The sequence below is a fragment of the Pipistrellus hanaki genome (genome assembly GCF_964339955.1).
Source record: "Pipistrellus hanaki genome assembly, chromosome: 18".
Lineage (NCBI taxonomy): Eukaryota > Metazoa > Chordata > Mammalia > Chiroptera > Vespertilionidae > Pipistrellus > Pipistrellus hanaki.
The window spans coordinates 20,068,370-20,091,233 of NC_140520.1; the positions used below are offsets into that span (position 1 = coordinate 20,068,370).

Below are 22,864 nucleotides of genomic sequence, written 5' to 3' on the forward strand. Positions count from 1 at the left end.
GAGAATGCCAAAACGGAAGCATAGCCATATAAGTTGTGTGCTGAAGTAACTAAGAAGCACATCTCAAGCTGGTTTACTTGATAGTAAAATCTGGTTTTAAAGGTGCTGAAAAAGAAAGGAAAGAAGGGGAAAAAAGACTGTGTTTCTAGGCATTTGTGCTTAAGAATTTATTTTTTAACAAAGGGATACTGCTGGATTTGGTTTATTGGGTCACATCAATAAGGAGAAGCAGAAATTAACTTCTGAAAAGGGGTTCCTTGGATATTCATGAAGCCTTCCAAATCCCCAAAATCAGATTTTATTAAGAAATGATAAGTATGTTCTTAAATGACTGCAATTCTGACATCATCACCCAGAGTAGTTCCCAGGCCTCCAGTTCTTTCCTTTTTAAAAAATATATTTTAATATTTTTTACAGAGAGGAAGGGAGATGAATAGAGGGCTAGAAACATCGATGAGAGAGAAACATTGATCAGCTGCCTCTGCACACCCCCTACTGGGGATGTGCCCGCAACCAATGTATTGATACATGCCCCTGACCGGAATCAAACCTGGGACCTTTCAGTCCACAGGCTGACGCTCTATCCACTGAGCTAAACCGGTTTTGGCGGACTCCAGTTCTTGGCTAATCATTGATGCTGCTGCTTCCCCTATTTGCACCCTTCATCATTAGATAGATTTACCTCATCCTACTACTTTTTTAGGCAATGAGTTTTTATATATGAATGATACTTTTTTGAACCTTTCCATTTTGTTTTGTTTCTCTGGACTTTGTCCGCATCAGAGAGGTTGAAAACCGAGCCAGTAAAGCAGAGACGAAATTTGATGAAGCAAATGAAAAACTTCATTTTACCCTTATAAAAAATAAAGAACTGGAGAAAGAACTGGAGGAAATACAGAAGTCTAGAAAGAAGGAGCTTGAAGAAGAAGAAAATGAAGGTGAAAGAGCAGAAGAAGATAAAGAAGATGATTTTTATAATTTATTAAAACGTTCAAAACCTTTACAGAAAGGTAAGGCTTGCTTTCTGATTCGCTTTATTTAGATTGTATTTATGAAAGAGAACTTGATTAGGTCTCAACTATTTTATTTTATATATTTCTTTGTTAATCCTCACCTGAGGATATTTTTTTTTTCTGTTTCTTTTTTCTTTTTTTAGAAAGAGAGAATGGGAGGGAAGGAGGAAAGAGAAAGAGAAACTAAGAGAGACAGGGAAGCATGGATGTGAGAGAGAGAGACATCAATTAGATGCCTCCTGCACGCATCCCAACCTGGGCCAGGGATCAAACCTGCAACCCAGCTCTATGCCCTTAACTGGGAATCCAACCTGAGACCCTTGGTGTATGAGCCAACACTCAAACCATTGAGCAATACTGTCCAGGACAAGAGTCACAGACATTTTAGAAGAATATCAATAAATTTAGTGTTGATCTTCTACTTCATACTTCTCATAGGATTACACATACATTTAACTATATAACTTATCTTATTCAGAAAACATTAAAAAAAAACAAACACCCAAATGACTAAGAATTAAAGACTAGTAAACTAACTTGAGATACACTTTTGACTTATAAAACCAGCAAAGATTGTTTAAAACAAAAGAATACAATGCTGATCAGAGGGGCAAAGTAGTTAGTTTTACTTGTGGGTAGACAGACAAAAATAACTTGAGAGTATGTATGGATATGCCTTTAAAGCAACATATACTTTGACCTAATAATTTCACTTGAGAATCTTGTAATCCTAAATACAGAAAAAAATGAATGCATAAAGATGTTCAGTGCATTATTATATGTAATAGGAAAAAAAAGAAATAATCTCTCCAATTATGGAAGAAAAATGAAATAAGTTATGATACATTAATATGCCTGAATACAGTAAAATGGTGCTTACATGTTACAAGACATGAAAATTTCTTATAACATATCAAATACAAGAAATAAATTATAATGCTATTTTATTTATTTATTTATTTATTGTCTAAAGTTTTACATATGTCTTTTTTTCCCCTGATTAAACCTACCCTACCCCTACTCCCCTAGCCATTCCCACCCCGGGCAAGCCCCTACTGCCCCAGTGTCTGTGTCCATTAGTTGTGCTAATATGCATGCATACAATACTATTTTTTAAAGCTAAAAAAAGGCCAGAGTAAATATACCCAAATACTGGCAGACTTGTTCTGGTTGATGGAATTTTATGGGAAATTTTGACTTTATTTTTGGATAATTGTTGGATTTTCTGTGATGAAAGTATCTTCTTTATTATACTAAACGGAAAAGGTATTTTGTTTTTTTAAAGTATATATTTTATTGATTACAGATAGGAAAGAGAGAAACATCAATAATGAGAGAGAATCATTGATTAGCTATCTCCTGCACACCCCAGTGAGGATCAAGCAACCTGGGCATGTGCCCTTGCCTAGAATTGAACCCGGGACCCTTCAGTCTGCAGACTGATGCTCTATCCACTGAGCCAAACCATCTAGGGCTTGTCATTTAGTACTTCCTTTTCTTTTCTTTTTTTATTTACTGATTAAGGTATTACATATATGCCCTTATCTCCCCATTGCCTGCCTGCCCCCCTCCCACCCCCGGTCTGTTCTTTATTTTTTTTTTTTTTTACCTCTAATGAGTGCTATAATATTCCCTCAAGCAGTTCTCAATATCTCCAACATTGGAGACTGTTTTTTTTATTTTTTCTGTCATCTTCAACCTATGGTCTGTTCCCAGGACTACGGATGGGAAGCTCTGAAAAGTTTAGGGGAATTAGCTCCTATGTAAGGCAGTCCCCAAGCTATGCAGGTGACCGGAACATTTTCCTTGGAAAATCCTAAGTTAGACATTCCAACAGGTCTGAAGCAATGTGATACCCATATGGCATATACAATATCATATTTGTATGAGTTAGTGCAGGCAGACCACTCTTCTCCTGAGAGTTGTGCAGTGAAAGAATGGAAGATTCTATATGGTAGAGGAAGAAGCCTTATGCATGCTTAAGGGAAGATCTGGACAGAGTAGGGAGAGATACTTATTTTTGTTTTATATCAATATTTTTAATGATTTTGAGCTGTGAATGAAGAAAGGAATTGAGAGGGGTGTTTACAAAACTGAATCAGATCTCAGTGAAGCCCACGATTAGGAGTGGGAAGATACATTTAAAAGCAAGACAAGGATGCGAACAAGGTGACCAAGTGTGGGATCGAGGTGGCTGTAGCCAGTCAGGAGGATTCAGATGACGACGTTTGTGTCATGGAGCAGCCAGACATAGCAGTTGTGATGGCAGAAGGCCTCCTGTACCTATCCCAAGGATAGGGCTTGTGCAGGGTCTGTGTTCAGGAGGCCGAAGAGAAACAACAGGAGTACAGGGATGGATCTGGCAGGATTCTGGATACTAGCTCTATTTGAATATTTTCTCACCGAGCTTGGGGTGTGTGCAAGATGGAAGAAGAAAACGTTCTTCCTCTTTCTCTTCTCTCCTTTACCATATGGTCCCCTTCCAGGACCCAGACTTCAGGCTGATGCATTCTGAATTCCAATATCAAATTTAGAGTCCAATTTTGGGCACAGAATTTTTTTGACAGCTTAGCAGTTACTCAGGCAGAACAGGATTTTAAAGTTGCCCTGTAGCCCTGGCTGGTAGCTCAGTGATTAGAGTGTTGGTCCATATACCACACACTGGAGGGTGGTGCATCAAGAGTAAATACCTGGGGTGCAGGTTCTGTTCCTGGTTCTGGTCAGGCTATGTGTGGGAGGCAATCATTCAATGCGTTACTCTCACATCGATGTGCTTGTCTTTCTCTCCCACCTTCCCTCCCTTCCATTCTCTGAAGATCAATGGAAAAAGTACCCTCAGGCCTTAGCCAGTTTGGGTCAGTGGATAGAGCGTCAGCCTACGGACTGAGGGGTCCCAGGTTTGATTCCAGTCAAGGGCATGTACCTTGGATGCAGGCACGTCCCCAGTGGGGAGTGTGCAGGAGGCAGCTGATCGATGTTTCTCTCTCATCGATGTTTCTAACTCTATCTCTCTCCCTTCCTCTCTGTAAAAAAAAAAAAAAATCAATAAAATATGTTTTAAAAAAAGAAAGAAAAAAAGAAAAAGTACCCTCAGGTAAAGGTAATTTACCACAAAAAAAAAATGCTTTATAAAGTAAAAAGTACATAGTAAATATGAGATCGTGTTAGTGTAACATTCTAATTGCTTTTGTCTTTCAGGGACACGACCCAAGGAGACTACTTTGACTGCTAGCAAATCCAAAAGCCGGACTAAATCCAGTAAGGGCAAACCAAAGCATCCATAGGGTGCTGGGCATCGCCGTGGCTCCCTACCCGAGTGCACCCCCGGCATCTCTGTGCTGTCCAGCTGACACTGTGCCTCAACGGAAGGACTTGCATTGCAATAGCTATGAGAAAAGCCATGACATACCACACAAAAGTCAGTGACTGCTGTAGGGAATCAGTATATCGGCTTACTTCCCAGATTAAAAAGAGCTTGTGCAAAAGTTTGCTAACCTTTTCAATTATTTCCTACCAGAGGTCTGTGAAAAAATTTTTCTGTTAAGAAAAATACTGCTTTTTGAAGAGAAGAATGACAAATAAAAAGCATTATTTTTCACTTTAAAAGAGAGGATCCTGATATTACTCGGAGGTTTCTGCAGCATTTTCAAACTTCTTATGGTTTCAGGCATTCTTATGGTTTATCTGATTTTCACAATAACCCTATAAGATAGGTGGGTTCATTCTGTTATCCTCATTTCTCAGAAGATGACACTGAAGCGCAAAAATGGTTATAAGCCTCCCCCTAGGTCACTGAGCTGATAAGTGCCAGAGCCCCCAGCTTGCTGAACTGGTGTCTGGATTGTTTGGCAATGGCCATGGGCCATCAACGTTCAAATGATTTCCTTCACAGAGACCGGTGTTGCTGAAGGTTCACCCAGAATCTTCCTTCTTTGCTTTCATTGCCTCATTTGTCTGTTCTGTTTGTGACCGTGGATTCTTCTAGGCACTAGAGTTGGACTCACCTGCAAAAGTAAGTTGCAAACGACAAATGCACGTTCTGAGTAGTCACATAACAAAAGCTCCTTCTAGTTCTCTGCTCCTGGGTTAGTTGGATTTGCTCTTATCTCTCTGGCTCCAAACACGTGGTGAGATTTCTGCACCTGCTTTGGCTCACATATTTGGTGTTCCGTTGGGTTTGTCTCCTGAAACTTTAGACCTTTGCCTGTTCCTTAACCCTCAGACAACCCCACCCTGACTCTAGAACCCCAGCCTTATTTAAGCCAAAGCCCTGGCCAGGCCTGCCCCTGGCCATCACCAAAGTGTGTATGGGATGCGTATCAGAAATGCTGAGCCTACTGGACGGTTCTTTAGATCTGGGGGAAGAAAACAAAATTTTTCAGACAGTTGGCTGTGTTCATGGTTAAATGAAAGCCAAGGCTGAGACTCACACGTACAGTTACCACCTGCCAGGCATACCCAGCTGTACCCTTTTGCTTTCCCCAGCAGATCTTGGATGATCCTAACAAATTTAGGTGGGAATTAATAATTCTTTTTTTTTTTTTTTTTGAAGACGTAGTAAACTTTATTCAGACTTGGGGATTTACAAAACTATGGAGGAGGCATTCACATTTTCAACATGGCAACAAAGAATTCTTAGTAAGTTTTTCAGAATACTTTTTGTTGACGTCAAGGGTCCTAGGAATTATTAAATGTCCATACAAGCCATTGTTACATTGTCACCCTGGCATTCACTTCTCACTGTTCCGTTCCTGGCTCTGGTTTTACCTGAACCAGCATGACCCTACCTCCTTTTTTCATTAGTCATTCCAACATCTGCCAAGCCAATATCAGGAACCATCTATAGAGGGTGAAAGGTGACCAACAAGTCTTGATGTCATCTTAACTTCAATCAACAGTACACTGGAATGGGTACAGGCCAACACAGTGGTAATGAAAAATTCTTCCCGCTCAGGAATCCTCTAATTGCCATTGGCCCTTTAAATGAGCTGGGCCACCTACGTTGGTGCCCTGGCTGGTGCACAAAAACAAACTGCAAAGCCTAATGGATTAGACAGTCTAGGAAATCACCCAGGAGTTTCCCCTTCCCCAGTCTGTCTGCCTCGTTAGTGCTTGCTTTCCTCTCTTTGGCGCCACACTCCTGGCTTGGCAGATTTCATTACCGGCCTTTGGCTTACTTGGATTTGATCACCTTTTGGATTCCACACTTTCTATGTTGGCACTTGAACATGGTTTAGAGCTTTTCCTGCTTCAGAATCTCCCATTGCCCCAGAGCCTGTCTGATCTGTGGCTTCCTGCCCAGCCCTTCCCCCACAACCAAGTCTGGTCCTTGGGAGCAGGGACTAGGGAGACTCCATTAACAACATTCGGAAACATTTTTCAGGACTGGATGAAACAGCCTTTTGGAACAAATTATCACCTCATTATATAGTAACCTTATAAGCAGATGTCATATTAATAAATGAATTTGGCATAGCAGTATGATTATGTAGATTCTAAAATAATCTAATAATCCTGCATAATCTTAGGAAGATTCATTGCTTGGCTCAAGTCAAAGGGCATAGCAAGGTTGGGCTAGATAGTGTGGTTATCCCCGTGTGGATGGAGGTGATGAGATGGCCTAGAGACAAATGACAGAGATGACCCTGCGGTTGGCCTCGTGGTGCACTGCTATATTAGACTGCTAGGGAGTTTTGTTCTTTTTTAGAGGGCAGAAGGATGGCAGAGGGAAGGAATATTGGAGTGATTGAGAGATAATAGAATGGGCAAAACACTCTTGGTTTGGAGCCTTATCTCTGATTTTTAAACATAGTGGGAAAACAGCCTGTCTCCAACAGACAAAACGCTAACAAAATTTCTAGGTCCACTGTTAGGAGCTCAGAATACATTTCTCTCTGAAATAATGTTCAACAGGGTTTTGTGGGATAACATTCATAAACAAAAGTCCTTTACCAGAATTTTTATACCAAATATATAAAGTTCTCACAGGCTAGCAGGAAGACATCTCCAATAACAACATCAGATAACATGAAGAGTAAAGAGACACTTTAACGGAGAGAAATCACCAATTAATGAGCACTAGGGTAGCTACCACCATTTATTTCTGCTACAACAACATGGAAAACCCCAGGATCATCTCTATCATAATGATTTTTAGTCATTTTTTTGTAATGTTAGTAATGTTTTATAATGTTATTGATTTTTTTAAGTTTATAAGAAGATTCACTATATATGTATCAATATTCTTACTTAACTAAGTTTTTTCTATAGATATATATTTCTAATTGTATAGGCAAGTTAATAGAAAATAAGACCAATTATATAAATGTATTCATATTAGGGAATACATACAAGAAAAGAATACTTCAAAGTGTGTATAGATCACATAATGTTACTATTTAAAAATAAGCAAACTGGTCAATTCTATACTGAAAATACATTGGCCCCATATTTATAGTGATGCTTCCTCCGATTTTAAGCAACATGTATCAGATAAATGTTTTTGTCCTATTATTTCTGTATTTCAAAAAGGAGTCTTTATAAAAAAATAATTCCTTTTAAATTCTTTATTTATATTTATCCCAACTATCTCTTTTACTTTCATTCTCTCAGGGACATTTAAGTGTCACTGTAGTGCAGGTATCAGGATTAGGAGTGAGGACGATGGGGTGGAGGGTACAAGGTTGAGTGTGGTGGGGGGAGAAGGACTAAGATGTACCTTTGAAAAATTCATAGTACAGCTGGAGAGAAGCCTACATCTTAAGTACAGGATTATACGACACAGTGTGATAAACACAATGACCAGGGCGTGCGGAAAGGGCCATGAGAGCAACAAAGACCTTGCCAAAGGGGCCAGGGGGCACACAGCAAAAAGGACATTTGGACCACATCTAAGTTTAGCCATGTATGGACTCAAAATTCTTCCCAAAATAGAACATTGGCTAAAGCTCTTTCCCATCATTTCTCTGACTAGATGATCTACTTGTATCTCTTCTTGGTCATTACAGGATTTCACTGTCTTCTCATGTAGGTAGGTTGCTGCATTGCAACTTCATACATTCCAAGGGCATTCTATCTGGCAACTAAAGCAAAAAGCAGGAAGTGAGAACACAGGGATGTGGCTGTTACATGGCAGGCTCCCAGGTATTATCCTTCGCCCCTCTTATAACATGGGAGAGTCTTTCTTTCTAGGATTCAATGGTTCAACAGGTCTGGAAGGATTTGGGAAGGGAATGCTTCCTTGAGTCCTGTTGCTGGGAGAAGACACGAAATTTAACATGTCAAATGGCAAAGGTATAACCACGGTGGAAGGTTTGTCTGTGAACAAGGATTGGAGGGTGTGGAGGTATCGAAGCTGAACAGCAGCTGGAGTGCCTGACAGAATCTCAGCTGCCATTCTCAGGGACTCGGAGGTGGCTTTCTCCCCTTCTGCAGCGATCATCTAGAGAACAGACGTGAAGAAAAGCAAAGTGAGTTCCCTTCTTCGCTCCTTGACAGTTTTAATCACTATTCAGCAAGCATCTACTATGTGGCAGGTTCTGTGAAGCATAGAACAGACGGTCTTCGTTTTCAAGGATCTTGCTCTAGGGAAGACAGATTACACTATTAATTGTAATTTAGGGCAGAATTTGTTGAGGCAAAAAATGGCAAGTATAGTGAAGTGTTTGGGAGTTATGCCTAGTGGGCCTTGAAAGATTAAAAGGATTTTGCCATATAGAGAAAAGGTTGGCCAATATTCCAGGCAAAAACATGGAATCCTGAAAGGGTAATTCCCAACTCAACAAAATGAGTGGGAAAGCCTTTCAGAAGGAAAAACACCCACCTCATCACCTAAATGCCACTGTAATGGGCAGAGAGGGTTAGATACCATTCTGCCCAGAAGACCATCTTCCTCCTCGTTCTCCTCCACTTCCCCTCAGTTATCAGCCTTCTATGTGGTTAGAGGTTTTTCCACCTACTTCATGTTCCTTAAAAGAAATCTGCCTCCCCTTCAGTCCTCATTTTCCTCTTCCCATTCCACCCACACAAGTCAGGAGTTGCTGGCAGCCACATCCTTGCTTCTCATTGGCATGTCTGAGTAGAGGCTGTGGGATGCACAGCCTTCTCTTGGCTCTGGTGTGGAGGAAACTGGCCCCTGAGCATGGTTGTCTCTCCCGAGTTTGCGCAGAGCTAGGGAGACAGATCTGGGTGTCATTAACCTATAGGTGACAGGTGACTGATAGTACCCAGGACAGATGCCAGCACAAGAGAAGAAGGATGAAATGTAGTGAGATGCCTTCAGGGAGAGAGAACGAAGACAAGACTCAGGCTGGAGGAGATGATCACTGTTACCAATGGCCTCAGAGAGGGAGTAGCAGGAGGAGAGGTTGCATTAGTCATTTAGGAGCTACTAGCACACGAGCGATTGTAATACAGCTGGTTGGAGTGGGGAGCACAAGCCAGATTCCTCCCAGCGCCTGGACAGATGGGAGGTGGGGAAGCAAAGGGGAGATGCTCTGCATGAGCAGGCCTTCCGGATTCCCCGGAGCTCCTCAAAGAGCAGCCTCGGAGGGCAGATGGCCTGCTCGGTGCTGGCTCACCCGCACTCGGGCCTGTCTCTGCGCTTCGGCTTCCACAGCCAGGGAGTGCTGAAGCCCGGCCGGCAGCCGTACATCCTTACTGAAAGAGAAAGAACGTGGCCAGGTAGGTGTGCGGCTCTGCTCTCAGCAGTCAGAGCTTCTGTACAGTCTTACCTTCTTCCCTACTATTGTTTCACGACGCACAGAAAATCCTGATTAACAGAGTGCCATCCCCAGATCCCTGGGCAGACAGCCGGCTCTAAGGATGTGTCTCAGGGTCAGTGCCTTATTGCAGATTTTTACTATCACTGATGCTACAGTAGAGCTATGGTTTTCTCTTTCCATGGAGAACAAATTTTGTGTTGATGGATTATGTTGCTTTCCCTCCCCCCCCCCAATTTAGTTTAATCTAAATCCCAGCTATTAAATTAGAACAATGAAAAAAAAAAAAGCCATGAAGAACCATGTCATTAATAAGAAGAATAAGGGAAGTTATCTTAGTTTATACAAGAGAATTGTCTTGAAAAGCACAGAATTGACCAAATAAGAACAATACTTAATGTATTACAAAAAAAGATACAACATTTTGCTTTTACCCTGAACACAACAATAAAAAACACATGGGTTGAAAACAGCCTGGCAATTCCTCAGAATGTTAAATATAGAGTTACCATATGAACCAGTAATTCCACTCCTAGGTACCTACCCAACAGAATTGAAAACATGTTCACATAAAAACTTGCATGTGAATGTTCATTGCAGCATTATTCATAATAGCCCCAAAGTGGAAACAACCCAAATGTCCATCAGTCGATGAGAAAATAAACAAAATGTGTTCTAGTCACACAATGGAATAATGGAATGACATACTAATTCATGTTACAGCATGAGTGAACTTTGAAAACATTGTGCTAAGTGAAAGAAGCCAGACACAGAGGCCACATATTGTATAATTGCCTTTATATACAATGTCCAGAACAGGCAAATCCAGAGAGAGAGAGAGTGGGTATCAGATGGGAGGAGGGGAAATGAGGGGTTTCTGCTAAGGGCACAGGCTTTCTTTTTTGGGGTGATAAAAATATTCTAGAATTAGTGGGTAGTGATGGTTGCACCACTTTGTGAATATACTAAAAACCACTGCATTGTACTTTAAAGTGGTTTAAAAGATGAGTTTTATGTTGTGTGATTTTATTTCAAAATATTTTTAAATTCATACAGAGAGATTTCTCAGAAAATGGAAGTCATTGGCCCAAATGTCACAATGATTGTGTTACGTTTATGAAATAATAGATATAGGTGTTTGGGGTTTTTTTTCCTCCCCCCAAATGTATGCTATTATGGCTATAGTCATATACTCACGCAATGAAAAATAACTTATCAAATAAATTTTTTTTAATAAAACCAAAATATCTCCATCTATCATATTGTTCTTCCCAGTTAATTTCCTACCCACATTTCTGTTCTCTCCACTTTGATTCCCCAAATACAGGTCACTGAATCCAAGGCGACCTGTAGAGGGAAGAGTTGAGATGTCAGTGACAACCTCCAGATGGTGCTTGTACGTGTCCTTACAAGAGGGATGCAGAGGGAGATAAGACTCCAGAAGAAAAGGTGATGCAATGATGATGACGGAAGCAGGCAGCGGAGTGATGTACTTTGAAGATGGAGGAAGGGCCGCGAGCTAAGAAAAGCAGGTGAAATAGGAAAGGAAACAGATTCTCCTTCCAGAGCCTCCATTGGGCACCAGTCCTGCTGACCCCTTGACTTTGGCCCAGTGAAACTAACTCTGGACTTCTGGCCTTCAAAAACAAAGATTAAATATATGTTGTTTTAAGCCACCAAGCTTGTGGCAATTTGTCATAAAAGCAATGGGAAATGCTACAGATGGCGTACTTGTTAAATCTGTTTTAAAGTGCATTTATTAGAAACCCAGAGTCTGTAGTCTCTCTCTTAAATAACAGGTGTTTTCAATGACAGGTGCTTGCATGGCCTTCCTGTTGGTGGCATCTGTTCCCCCCACGTCCAATCCCAGGAGGTGGGGGGAAATGAACTGTGGGTTCTGCAGAAAAATGGACAAGGCATGGAGCTCCACATGTGGGCTCATATTCCTTTCCTTTTAAATCATTTCTGATGATTTTTTAATTGTTAGATAACTGATAAGCTTAGTGCATTGAGAAATCTGAGAAGATTGACTAATTTGGTAGTTTGTTGAGAGGAAGGAATGTTGAAAAAGCCGTCACAGAGGAGGTGGCATGGTAAAGAACAAGTAGGATTTTGCCTGTGGAGGAAGGGAAGTATTCCATGCAGAGGAGACAGCCTAAGTCTTAGGCCTCCGAGGCAAGGAAGCTGGCGGAATACTAAGGAGCCTGGAGTATCAGATACACGCGGGAAGGACAGCAAGAAGTGAGGCTGCAACAGCTGGGCTGATTCTTCACTCAGCCAAAGAGCATGATCCGGCTGCTGTGTGACCGCCCTGTGCCAGGCTCTGAGACAGAGAATGAATAAAATATGGCCCCTGACATACCGAGTTCATAACACGGGAGACAAATGTATAAATACACAAAATATAATTCAGTGTAACAAGGCAAGCTTGGATGTCAAGAATCTGGACTTTATCCTTCAATGGAGAGGGAAGAACAGGAAGAGCGAATGAACAGGGACGGAGGGGGGCACACCACTTGGCTGGTTTTTAAATTCCAGAGCAACAACTTTCCTGTGCCCCTCTTGTTATAACGTTTCCTCTTTTTAGCTTCTCTTATTTACTGAATTCTTCCCTTTATTTACAACCAGGATGCTAATCACTGTTTTATCACTAACAAGTGGGACAACTCACAAACATTTGGGTACTTCACTTTCTCAGATTAGTGTCTGCTCAGGCCCCATCAGCACAATTACTATAAATGCCTTTGGTCCTTAGAGCCTCCTTTAGGAGTCCTGCTTTCAGTCATGATTCATCACCCCCTACCTCAGTTCTGTGCCCCATGGCCTCATGACAGGCTCTGTCACTGGTGGTGACTACCATCTGACCGGTCAGTTTTCTGGAATCCTGCTCTGTTCCTGCCTCTCTTCTTAATACCTTTCCCAATCTTGAGAGGCAGTTCTGGCTCTTCTCTACCCACCCCCACCACCCCAAATTCCAAATCAGTTAAATCTACATGATTGGGAAATTAATCGTGGAAGGGTCTGTGACATCTTTTTATTTGAAAGTCTGATTTGAACTTATCATTGTTTAACTTAGTTTTCCCAACTAGACAGCTCCCAGGAGACATTACTTATCATCTTGGTATGCCACCAACCTTTCCCATCCAACCCCCATCCTCACCCGGCCAGCTCCCACTCCCACCACTTTGTGCCATGTGGGAACTTTACAATGAGTCTGAAGCTGCTGGAGTAGGGTTGAGAGCAAGCACGGTGGCAATGACTGCCTAACCTGCACCATACTGGTGACTAGGATTGGTTCAGGATCAATGTGATAATTTTTACCTTCAACAGTGAAGGCCTGGCACCTGGCAGATTCTATAAATGATCGATGAAGAAAATGAATAAAAGATAAAATTTCAACACATTCAGTGTTAAATTTACTGAAGTACCTTTACATCTTGGGCGATGCTCTTCCTCTCTAGGAGAATTTCAGTGAAGGATCGATGTGCTAGCAGACGCTTCATGGTGGTTTGCACGAGGAACTGAATAGTTTTGGACACTTGAGCAAGACTGCCCAGGAGAAGAGAGGCATTTTCTATTCGGTAGTAGCAGATGGCATCTATCTCCATTATAAACATGTCTTTGGTCACAACCTACGCAGAAAAGAGTGTGGCTGACAGGCCTGATTCTTTCCCATTTGGGATTAAAGGAACTAGAACTAAGTGTGTTCAAGGGGAATTTTCCCAAAGGAAGATTTTAGCAAGGCAAGAACCAAAGAGTAGTGGGCCTACCCATTATTCAAAATAAACATGTTTCTGAAGATTAAGGAGTTTTTACTAATTACACCAAAACTCTCACAATTTAAGGGAATCCTGTTGTAAATATTTTTGTAAAAAAGAAAAAATCAGAAAGAATTTTCTGACATGAAAAAATCAGTTGTGCATCAGGTCTTTTTAAACTGATGCCCCCAAAAATGTGCTGAAGAGAAGCACGGTCTGGGAAATGAGCACGAGCACGCTCTGCGTGCTGGGTGCACACAAGAGGGCAGGCTGGCATTGCACGCCCAGTGCCCTCACAGACGCATGTGCTCGGCATTTCCATGGTCAGACCCTTCACAAGGACATATCATAAGGATTTAGCTGCAAGGATGTTATTCACAGTATTGCTTACCGTAATAAGAAATTGGAAACAACCTAATATCAACAACTGGGAATTATAAATTGTGGTACATACGTCCATACACTAGCATGCTTTGTGTCCATGTAAAATAAAAGGGTGGAAACATGGCTAATATATGAAAAGACAATCACAAAAATTGTTGGGTAGAAAGTCATGCTAGGCCAGCTGGTGTGACTCAGTGGTTGAATGTCAACCCAGGAACCAAGAGGTAACGATTTGGAAAAAAAAAAAAAAAAAAAAAAAAAAAAAGAGGTAAGGATTCAATTCTGGTCAAGGCGCACACCCAGGTTTGGGCTTGATCCCCAGTAGGAAGCATGAAGAAGGCAGCTGATTGATGTTGATATTTTTCTGTCATTTCTCTCTCTATTTCTCTCTCTCTCTCTCTCTCTCTCTGTCATTTCTCTCTCTCTCTCTCTCTGTCATTTCTCTCTCTCTATCTCTCTCCCTCCCTCCCTCTCCCTTTTCCCTCCTCTTTCTCTAAAAGAAATCAATTAAAATATATTAAAAGTAAAATAAGTCATGATACTATGGAATGTATGGTTTGATATATATATTCCTGTCTGTAAATATAACCACACACACAGATAAGTCTGAAATGATACACTCCAAAATATCTATATCTATATATATATATATATATATATATATATATATGTAATAGGATTAGGGGTAAATTTTATTTTTCTTTTTTACATTTTATTATCTGAAATAAGCCTTTAAATATATATAAGTTCTGTTTTTATTTAACAAAAGAAAGCATAAGGAAGATCTTCGAACTGAAAGTGAGGAACAGTTAGGAAAGACTTATAAATCTAAATTACTAATAGAAAAAAATCTAGGTGTTGTTACCTCGACTTTTTAATTTTCTTATTTGTGGTAAAATACACATAACATCAAATTTACCATCTTAACCATTTTTAAGTGTACAGTTCAGGAGTGTTAAGTACATTCATATTGTTGTACAACCAATCTCCAGAACTCTTCTCATCTTGTATAACTGAAACCTGTTAAGCAAGAACTTTCCATTCCTCTTCCCAACCTCTGTAAACCCCTCTACTTTCTGTCTCCATGGTTTGACTACTCTAGGTACCTCATGTAAGTGGAATCATTCAGTATTGTCTTTTCCTGACTGATTTATTTCACTTAGCTTAATGTTCTCCAGGTTCATCCTTAATGTAGTAAGTGTCTGAATTTCCTTACTTTCCAAGGTTGAATAATTTTCCATGGTAGGTATATACCGCATTTTGTTTATTCAGCCACTGAAGGACACTTGGATTTCTTTCACCTCTTGGTCATTGTAACTAATATTGCTATGGACATAGATATATAAATACATCTTCAAAATTTTGCTTTCAGTTCCTTGGGGTATATACCCACAATTGGGATTACTGGTCTAAATGGCAATTCGGTTTTAAAATTTTTGAGGAATTGCTGTATTGTTTTCCACAGCAGCGGTACCATTTTACCTAATCACTAATAGTATACAAGGGTTGCAATGCCTGCACTTGTTATTTTCTGGCCTTTTTTTCCCTTCGCTTTAGTAGCCACGCTAATAGATGTGAGGTGGGATCTCATTGTGATTTTGATTTGCATTTTTCTATTGATTAGTGATTTTGAACGTTTGTTCACATTTGTTGACAATTTTTTATATTTTCTTTGGAGACATGCTATTCAAGTTTGTATCAGCCAGGTCTCTCCAGAGAAATAGAATCTGTGTGTGTGTGTGTGTGTGTGTGTGTGTGTGTGTGTGTGTGTGTGTGTAAGAAATTTTAAGGAATTGACTTACATATTGAGAGACTGACAAAAAGTCATGCTAGCCCAGCTGGTGTATCAAAATCTTCAAGAGAGGTCAACAGGAGGCTCAAGGAAAAGTTGATGTTGCCACTCCAGCCCGAGAGCAGCCTGTTTGCAGAATTCTCTCCTCCTCAAGGGGAGTGCAATCTTTCTCTTGAAGCCTCCAACTGATTGGGTGAGGCCCAGCCACATTATAGAACGTAATCTGCCTTACTCAAAGTCTACTGATTTACTATTAATCTTATCTAAAAGTACTTCTACAGCAATATCCAGATGTTCCTGACCAAACTTCTAGATATCATAGCTTAATCAAGTTGATACATAAAAATTAATCATCACAAGTACTTTTTTTTTATTATTGTTTGCTTTCTTGTTGAGTTGTAAGATTTCTTTATATCTATTAGATATTAACCCTTTATCAGACATGTTATTTTCTTCCATCCCATAGAGTGGTTGTTCATCCTGTTGATTGCGTCCTTTGATGTACAGGAATTTTTTCATATTGATGTAGTCCATATCTCTATTTCCCTTTTCTACTTTTGATCTTAAGTAGTTATTTTGCCTTAGACCAGCCATGTAAAATGTAGAGAGAGCAAAATCCATCATTTGGCTTACCTCATGAAAGGGAATCTCCAAGGTTTGGAGACGAAGGTCAACCTTGTGGTAGGTATCCAGGTAGGGCAAAAAGAAGAAAAGACCTAGAAGAGGGAGAGGAGAAAGTTACAGGTGAATGGCTAGTGTGGATACTGTTTGGGGTTCACTTTTCGGGGGTCAGGCTGCACATTTTATTGCTTTTATTAACCTGCAACCACACACAGGCCCTTGGGCAACCCCACCACTACCCCTATAGTGTTGTTGCTAAGTTTACTATATAATTTGTTGTTCAATCCAGAACACTTTTGAGAGTGAAAAGAGAGCACAGTTACAACCTACTCAAGGACAACAGGCATAAAAAGAGATCATTCTTGGCAAAATAGGCTGCATGATCACCTTGGTCAGTTGATTATGAATCTTCTAATTCTGATTTATGTCTTCTAGTCTGGTCTCTATTCTCTACTTTTTTCTGTAGAGCTGGCTGGGAACTTTGGACCCTTTCCAATATATGCACTGTGGGACTTGGCTCCTTTTCATGCCTTCCTGGCTCACGTGGCTCTCTAAATCCCAACTACTAGACCTTTCAGACTAACCATGCTTCTGTCAGTGCCCATTATCCGCTTGGACCTCTGAACATCAGCTCCACTGGACTTGGAGGTCCTGGGACTCAGAAACCATGCCTCATTCCTGTTGATATCTCTGGTAGTTATACAGTATCTGAAGTGCTCATTCTGTTTTTCTTCAATCCCACCAACTGAAAACCAATGTGTTACCTGGATGCTGAACTTTGCCTACTTCCCATAGTTTGGTCTGACCCTCTAGACTTCGAATTAGCTTAGCTTTGCTCTGAGAATTCACAGAACTCTGACCATACACACATTCTACTAAAACTCGTGCCTGGACATGGGTTCTAAGCCCACCTGTTACTCTGGGCAGCCTGGCCCTGGCATTTAGTTCTCTGCACCCATCTTCTCTTTTGGTTATTGTGACCTGGTAGTAATGCTCTCTGAAGAATTTCTTAATAAACCATGTTACCAGTACCAGATTGGAAAGTGGAGATATCAGGAATCAAGTTATCTCATGTAATCTAAGGTCCATATTACAAATATGCAGGGACTGAAGAAATTGGCAAGTCTACAGGGGGTTAAGAAACGGTTCCTTACCAGGGCCTTTGGCTCTCCCTGGAAGCAGATGTCCCAGTCGGAATATAATTACTCTCTCGTATTCTTGTACAACCTAAAAGCAAATTTAATACTTTTGAATCACTTCAAGAAAGAAAAAGAGAGTCTTCAAAAAGCCTTCACATGAGAGGAATTCTAGGTATCAGGAATCTTTTGTTTTGAGAACCAAGAAAAAATTTGCTATGTAGGTTTCCAAAATCTACATTTAGTAAGTGTAGAATTTCAGAAACCAATAATAATAATAATAATAATAATAATAATAAAAAAACTATATTGGCCATGTTAATTTTTGAGCCCATGAACAGAATATTGATTAAAGAGCCATGATTTTCTAAAAAAAAAAATAAATAAATAAAATAATGCTTCCACTAATGTTCAACAGTCCCTAACTCAAAGAAATCAGAGAATGTTTTCCACAGCATGTTCAATCTTGTATTTTTCTGTCTCTTCTGCATGATTAGTTTTTATATGTATCAATTATCAGTTATTTAATAGAAAGAGGGAGTATATTTTAGTATCACTTCTTATATTTTGTTTCAAATTGTGAAAAGTATCGCAAAATAATACCTGAATCTTCTACCTTAGGACACTGTAAATAGAAGAGCAAACTAAATCTAAAGCAAGAAGAAAGAAGATAATGAAGTTAGAGTGGAAATAAATGCAATAGAAAAGAGAAAACCAATAGAGAAAAATCAGCAGAATCAAAAGTTGGCTCTTTGAAAACATCAACAAAATTGACCAATATTTATCTAGACTGACCAATAAAAAAGAGGACTCAAATTGCTAAAACCAGGAATCAAAGAGGAATGATACAGGGACATCGCTACTGCCCTTACAGAAATAAAAAAATATTATAAGAAAATACTATGAACTATTAGATGAAATGGACAAAATCTTATAGATACACAAACTACCAAAACTGACTCAAGAAGAATAAGAAAAACAGAAAAGAACTACGAGGAAGAGATTAAATTAGTAGTTTAAAAATTTCACACTAAGAAAAATCCATGATTAGATGGCTTTGCTGGTGAATTCTGCCAAACATTTAAAGAAAAAGTAATACCAGTTAGTCACAAGTTCTCCCCCATCCTGGCCACTAGTGTGTACCCACATCACTGACCTTACTGGGCACGTATCTAAACTGCCTTTGTCTAGTCCCATCCCCCATCAGTCAGTGGGGAACAGGCTTGGAGAATGTCAAAGGCAGCTTTTTGGCAAAGCTGTATAAATGGCACACCTCTTAGATGTGGTCTCTCTAGTCTTCCCTTTTTTCCTTTCCTGTTACATAATAACCAGGTTATTACAATGGCACCATTTGTGTTACGAGTGCAGATGACCTAGGTGTAGCCCCTGTCTTGAAGGGGCTCTCCATGTAATTGGAGGGATGGGGTGTCAACAAATATTATACACGTGGTAAGTGCTAGAATGGATGTGGAAGCAGAGTGACACAAGAGCTGGAGGAAGTCAAGGAAGTCTTCACAGTTACATGTGAGCAACGTCTTAAAGGAGCAGGCTCTCTCCCGGGAGGTGAGTGGGGAGGGCATTCCATGGGGAGCAGACAGCCCTTATTGAAACACAGAAGTAAAAGTGGGCATGTTGTGGTTCCTGAGAGGCTCCGGGAAATTACTTAAAGGATCTCACCTTTATGCAGAACCAGATAGAAAAAGGGAAGGTCAGGATGATGATGAGCAGGGATGAGAGGACAAGAAGCCACTCACAGGCCCCTAACCCAGAAGACTTGGTACCTTAAAAAAGAAAAAAGAAAAAGAAGTATATTGAAACTTCACTATCTTCACTGACTAGCATGTGTTGTCCAGTCCTTGGTATTAGGGTCAGAACAGTTGTAGACTTCCGTGGGATTGTTAGAATGAGCTGGATATCAGGGAAGTCAGTTCACAGGGCTAGGGCATTGTCTGTGTGAAGGGCCATGTGGGCCTATGGAAGGCGGAGCAGGCCCCTGAAAAGCATTTCCAATGCTTTATCCAAGGATTACGTTCTATGGAATTTGTTTCTCATGTAATCTACTTTGGAAAATGCTGCTCCATTAACATCATGCTAGCTCCCCCCTCCCCCCCTTATTCTTCCTTAAGAGCAATAATAGTTCTATTGCTCTGTTTAATTAGTAAATACAAATATTTCACTTACACTGGTAACCATGCCAGGTAAAAATAAATAAATGTACATACAGAAAAAATTACATTTTATAAGTGAAAAAGGCCTCAACAGTAATTAAGGATATGAACAGAAAAACTAATATCTATACCCCAAACCTAACTGAAAGCTTTGCTCACAAAATATTCTCTTGGAATCAGTTCCTTGCATATCTGATTTGTTTGATTTAAGTGACTAGGGAACCATTAAATGTTAAAGTAGGAAGAGCCGTTAGATATGACAGAGTCTGAGAATCCCCAGCATTTTGGTAAAAAGAAGTGCTCTTTAGTTTCTCCTAAATCTTTTTTTTTTTTTTTAATATATTTTATTGATTTTTTTACAGAGAGGAAGGGAGAGAGATAGAGAGCCAGAAACGTCGATGAGAGAGAAACATCGACCAGCCGCCTCCTGCACACCCCCCACCGGTGATGTGCCCACAACCAACATACATGCCCTTGACCGGAATCGAACCCGGGACCCTTCAGTCCGCAGACCGACGCTCTACCACTGAGCCAAACCGGTTTCGGCTCTCCTAAATCTTAAGAAGCCTGGAGTGGGGAGTAGGGGCTAAGGGAGGCAGGGGAGTGGATGTTGCTGACTCTTGCTCCCCTTAATCCTGGGGAGCCACAGAAACCCCCCAGACAGGGCTCAGCAAGGCGGCCTCACCCTCAGTGAGACTTCTCGTCCACTGCTTAGGGCCCCCGGCTCTCCTCACTGGATAGCTGGAGAGCCTGGATGAAGCCCACACAGAAGAAACTACTTGCCCAAGGCCACAGCTGGTTGGTGCCAATGCTGGGATTTAAACTCGGTCTGGCTCTTAGGTACTTGGCTCTGCTTCCTTTGCTTTTGGAAAAATGGTCATCCCAAAGAAGCTTGAACAGGCTTTTCCGTAGGATTGACGGGGCGGGGATGAGGATGGAAAAGTAAGTGGCATAGTTGCCGGGAGCCACCAGCTCATGCATGTCTTCCCTTCAGTTGTGTACCCCTGTACTCCTCCATGGCCATAACATCCAGCTGCACCGCTTCTTTGCTGTGTGCACTGGTCCCTAACCTGGACCACACTCCCTCCCGCCTCCCCTTCTTGTCTGGCCCCTGAGATCCATGGTACTTGGTTGATGTTATTTGTCTTCCTTCGGATGCATTTGGTAGCTGCCCCTTGGGGATGTCTCAGGCCCGGCCTCGTTGGCCTTGGGCATGGTGACTCCCTCCACTCCATCTGACATCCCTTGGGAGCCATCGGAAAGGAAGGCCGCCCTCCCTCCCGGCCCGCACCTGCCCGCCCTACCTTCCTCGGGCCGCTCGCTCTCCAGCGGCGCCATCGCCTCGGCGCCCTCCTCGCCGGGGCCCCGCACATCGTCCACGTCCACCACGGTGGCGGCCACGGCGGCCGCGGGCGCGCGGGGCTCCCCGGGGCTCCCCTCCCGCCCGCCGTCCCGCCGCTCGCGCCCCGCATCCCGGCGCCCGCGGCCGCCGCCGCCCCTCTCGGCCCTCGCCCTCCGGTCCTCCTGGCGGGGGGCCCCGCCGCCGCTCCCCCGCGCCTCCCTGGAGCGGCTCCGCGCCCTCCTCTCCATCCTCCGCCGGAGCGCGGGGCCCGCAGAGTCGCTGCGGGGTGGCCCGGGACCGTCTTGAACGTGGGCGGGGGCGGGGGCGGGGGTGGGCCCGGGGCGGGCCGCCAGGCGGGGGCTCCGCTCGGGGGAGCTGTGGCCGCGCCCGCCCACGGGGGTGACTTTGGGCGGAGAGTTTGGGAAGCCCGCGTGCCGGGCCGCGGGTTTAAGAACGTGTTTGCTGGGGATGATGCGCCTGAAATGCGGGCGCAGGAACGGAAAAGCCGTCCACTGGGGTACCTCCGGGGTAAAGTTAGAAGCTTCTCCCCCAAGCCGGTCCTTACGCGCCTTGGGGTCCTCCCCAAGCCCTCCCCGGCCCCTCACTTAGCTCACGTCCTGGCCCTGCTCCTCCTGCCAGTGCTTTGGCTGGCGATGGTGTTGGCACTACTCTTGGGAGGATTTAGACTTTAAAAGGGGGAAAGGAAGTCTTTTGGATCGCTATCCTCACACGTACACATACTTAGGTTTTATTTTTATTTGTTATTGTTACTAGGACTTGAGCCTGTTGATTGTGTGTGTGATGCTCCTTGAAGGGTCTTAGCGGGGAAGAGATCTGAGTAAACTTCCGTGCGTAGGGGAGGGACACTCTGTCGCTGACCAGGCCTGTTCCGCTTCCCAGCTGAAGGCAGGAGCTTGGCTTTTCCAAGGATCCCTGGCAGTGCTCTATGGGCAGCAGACCCCACCCCGGAGCATGAAACAGTGAATAAGCTTCTCTGTCACTCTCTACTCATGATCCTTTTCACACTGAATTCGAGGTTGGCCTAGGACTCTAGGTAACCCTACAAACTCAAGATCAAGTAGCTCAGATCGCATGATGGTAGAAATAACGCTCACTTATCTTTCTTTTCCAATATTTGAGTTTACTCAGCTGTAACTTTTTTCCCTCTCAAAAATCTTACTGGAGAATGAGAACCTGAAGTAACACCAAAGGGTTTGGAGAAACTACGCCACTACTTTCTTCCATATATTCCAAGTGTAGGCTTCTGGGAATAAAGTCATTAAAAAAATTAGTAATAAAGCAAGTTGAATAAATGTGGTTTTTACTCTCTAAACCTTTTTATTGCCCGAGTTCCCTAAGAGAGGGCAAACATTTCCTCTCATATGCCTGCCTCAATGAATGTTCCTGCCGAGAGCAGCACCATGAGAAAAACTCTGAGGCTGCCTTTGGCCCACAGAGGGAAAAGTCTCCTGATTTTCAATATCCGCTCACATACATAGCTGCCATTATACATTGCTAGTTTATCATCCTGTAAAGATTTCCCTGTTTGAAAAAGTATGAAACTGTTGGTAGCACTTACTGATATTTTTTTCCTCAGCCTTTGATTGTTACAAATTAATTCGATCTAGAGCCCTAAACTCTTGAACCAAAATTTCATCTCAATTTTTACTCCAAGAATTGGCAAGGTATCTGGATAAATGATGCTCTCAAAACTGTACCCTGTCTCCCAGTAAGATAGAGGGATTTCTTGCAGAAGAAAAACTGGTGAGAAAATGCCCTGTGTTGGGTGTTTGTTCTCAGTCTCTTATGCTGTAGGACCACTGACAAGGTACGTAATCATTTCTTCATTTTTTTTATATCCTTATTTTAACTGCAATCGATACAAGCACCTGCTTATCACACAGGCCTGTTGGGATTATAAATGACAGTG

At 42.0% G+C, this 22,864-nt stretch overlaps 2 protein-coding genes across 4 annotated transcripts in view; one reads left to right on the forward strand and one right to left on the reverse strand.

Annotated features, from left to right (window-relative positions):
- AXDND1 (axonemal dynein light chain domain containing 1) overlaps positions 1-4,614 on the forward strand; it is a 49,828-nt gene extending 45,214 nt beyond the window's left edge. Inside the window, exons 25-26 of the mRNA XM_084865263.1 lie at positions 784-1,010; positions 4,212-4,614. Coding sequence (XP_084721389.1) covers positions 784-1,010; positions 4,212-4,297 — 313 coding nt within the window. The 3' untranslated portion in view covers positions 4,298-4,614. The remainder of the gene's footprint in view (positions 1-783; positions 1,011-4,211) is intronic.
- Positions 4,615-5,567: 953 nt separating this feature from the next.
- Positions 5,568-21,202, reverse strand: NPHS2 (NPHS2 stomatin family member, podocin). Of its 3 annotated transcripts, none has more exons than XM_084865264.1 (8): positions 20,897-21,202; positions 19,102-19,205; positions 17,443-17,515; positions 16,301-16,383; positions 13,162-13,365; positions 11,025-11,080; positions 9,593-9,671; positions 5,568-8,454 (listed from the first exon to the last, which is right to left on the reverse strand). In XM_084865264.1, exons 1-8 carry the CDS (start codon positions 21,180-21,182, stop codon positions 8,176-8,178), a joined length of 1,164 nt encoding a protein of 387 aa, XP_084721390.1. In that variant the 5' UTR covers positions 21,183-21,202; the 3' UTR covers positions 5,568-8,175. The 3 variants fall into 3 exon arrangements, with proteins under 3 accessions (XP_084721390.1, XP_084721392.1, XP_084721391.1); XM_084865266.1 differs by having other exon boundaries at positions 5,568-8,596; XM_084865265.1 differs by lacking the exons at positions 9,593-9,671; positions 11,025-11,080.
- Between the last annotated feature and the right edge of the window lie 1,662 nt (positions 21,203-22,864).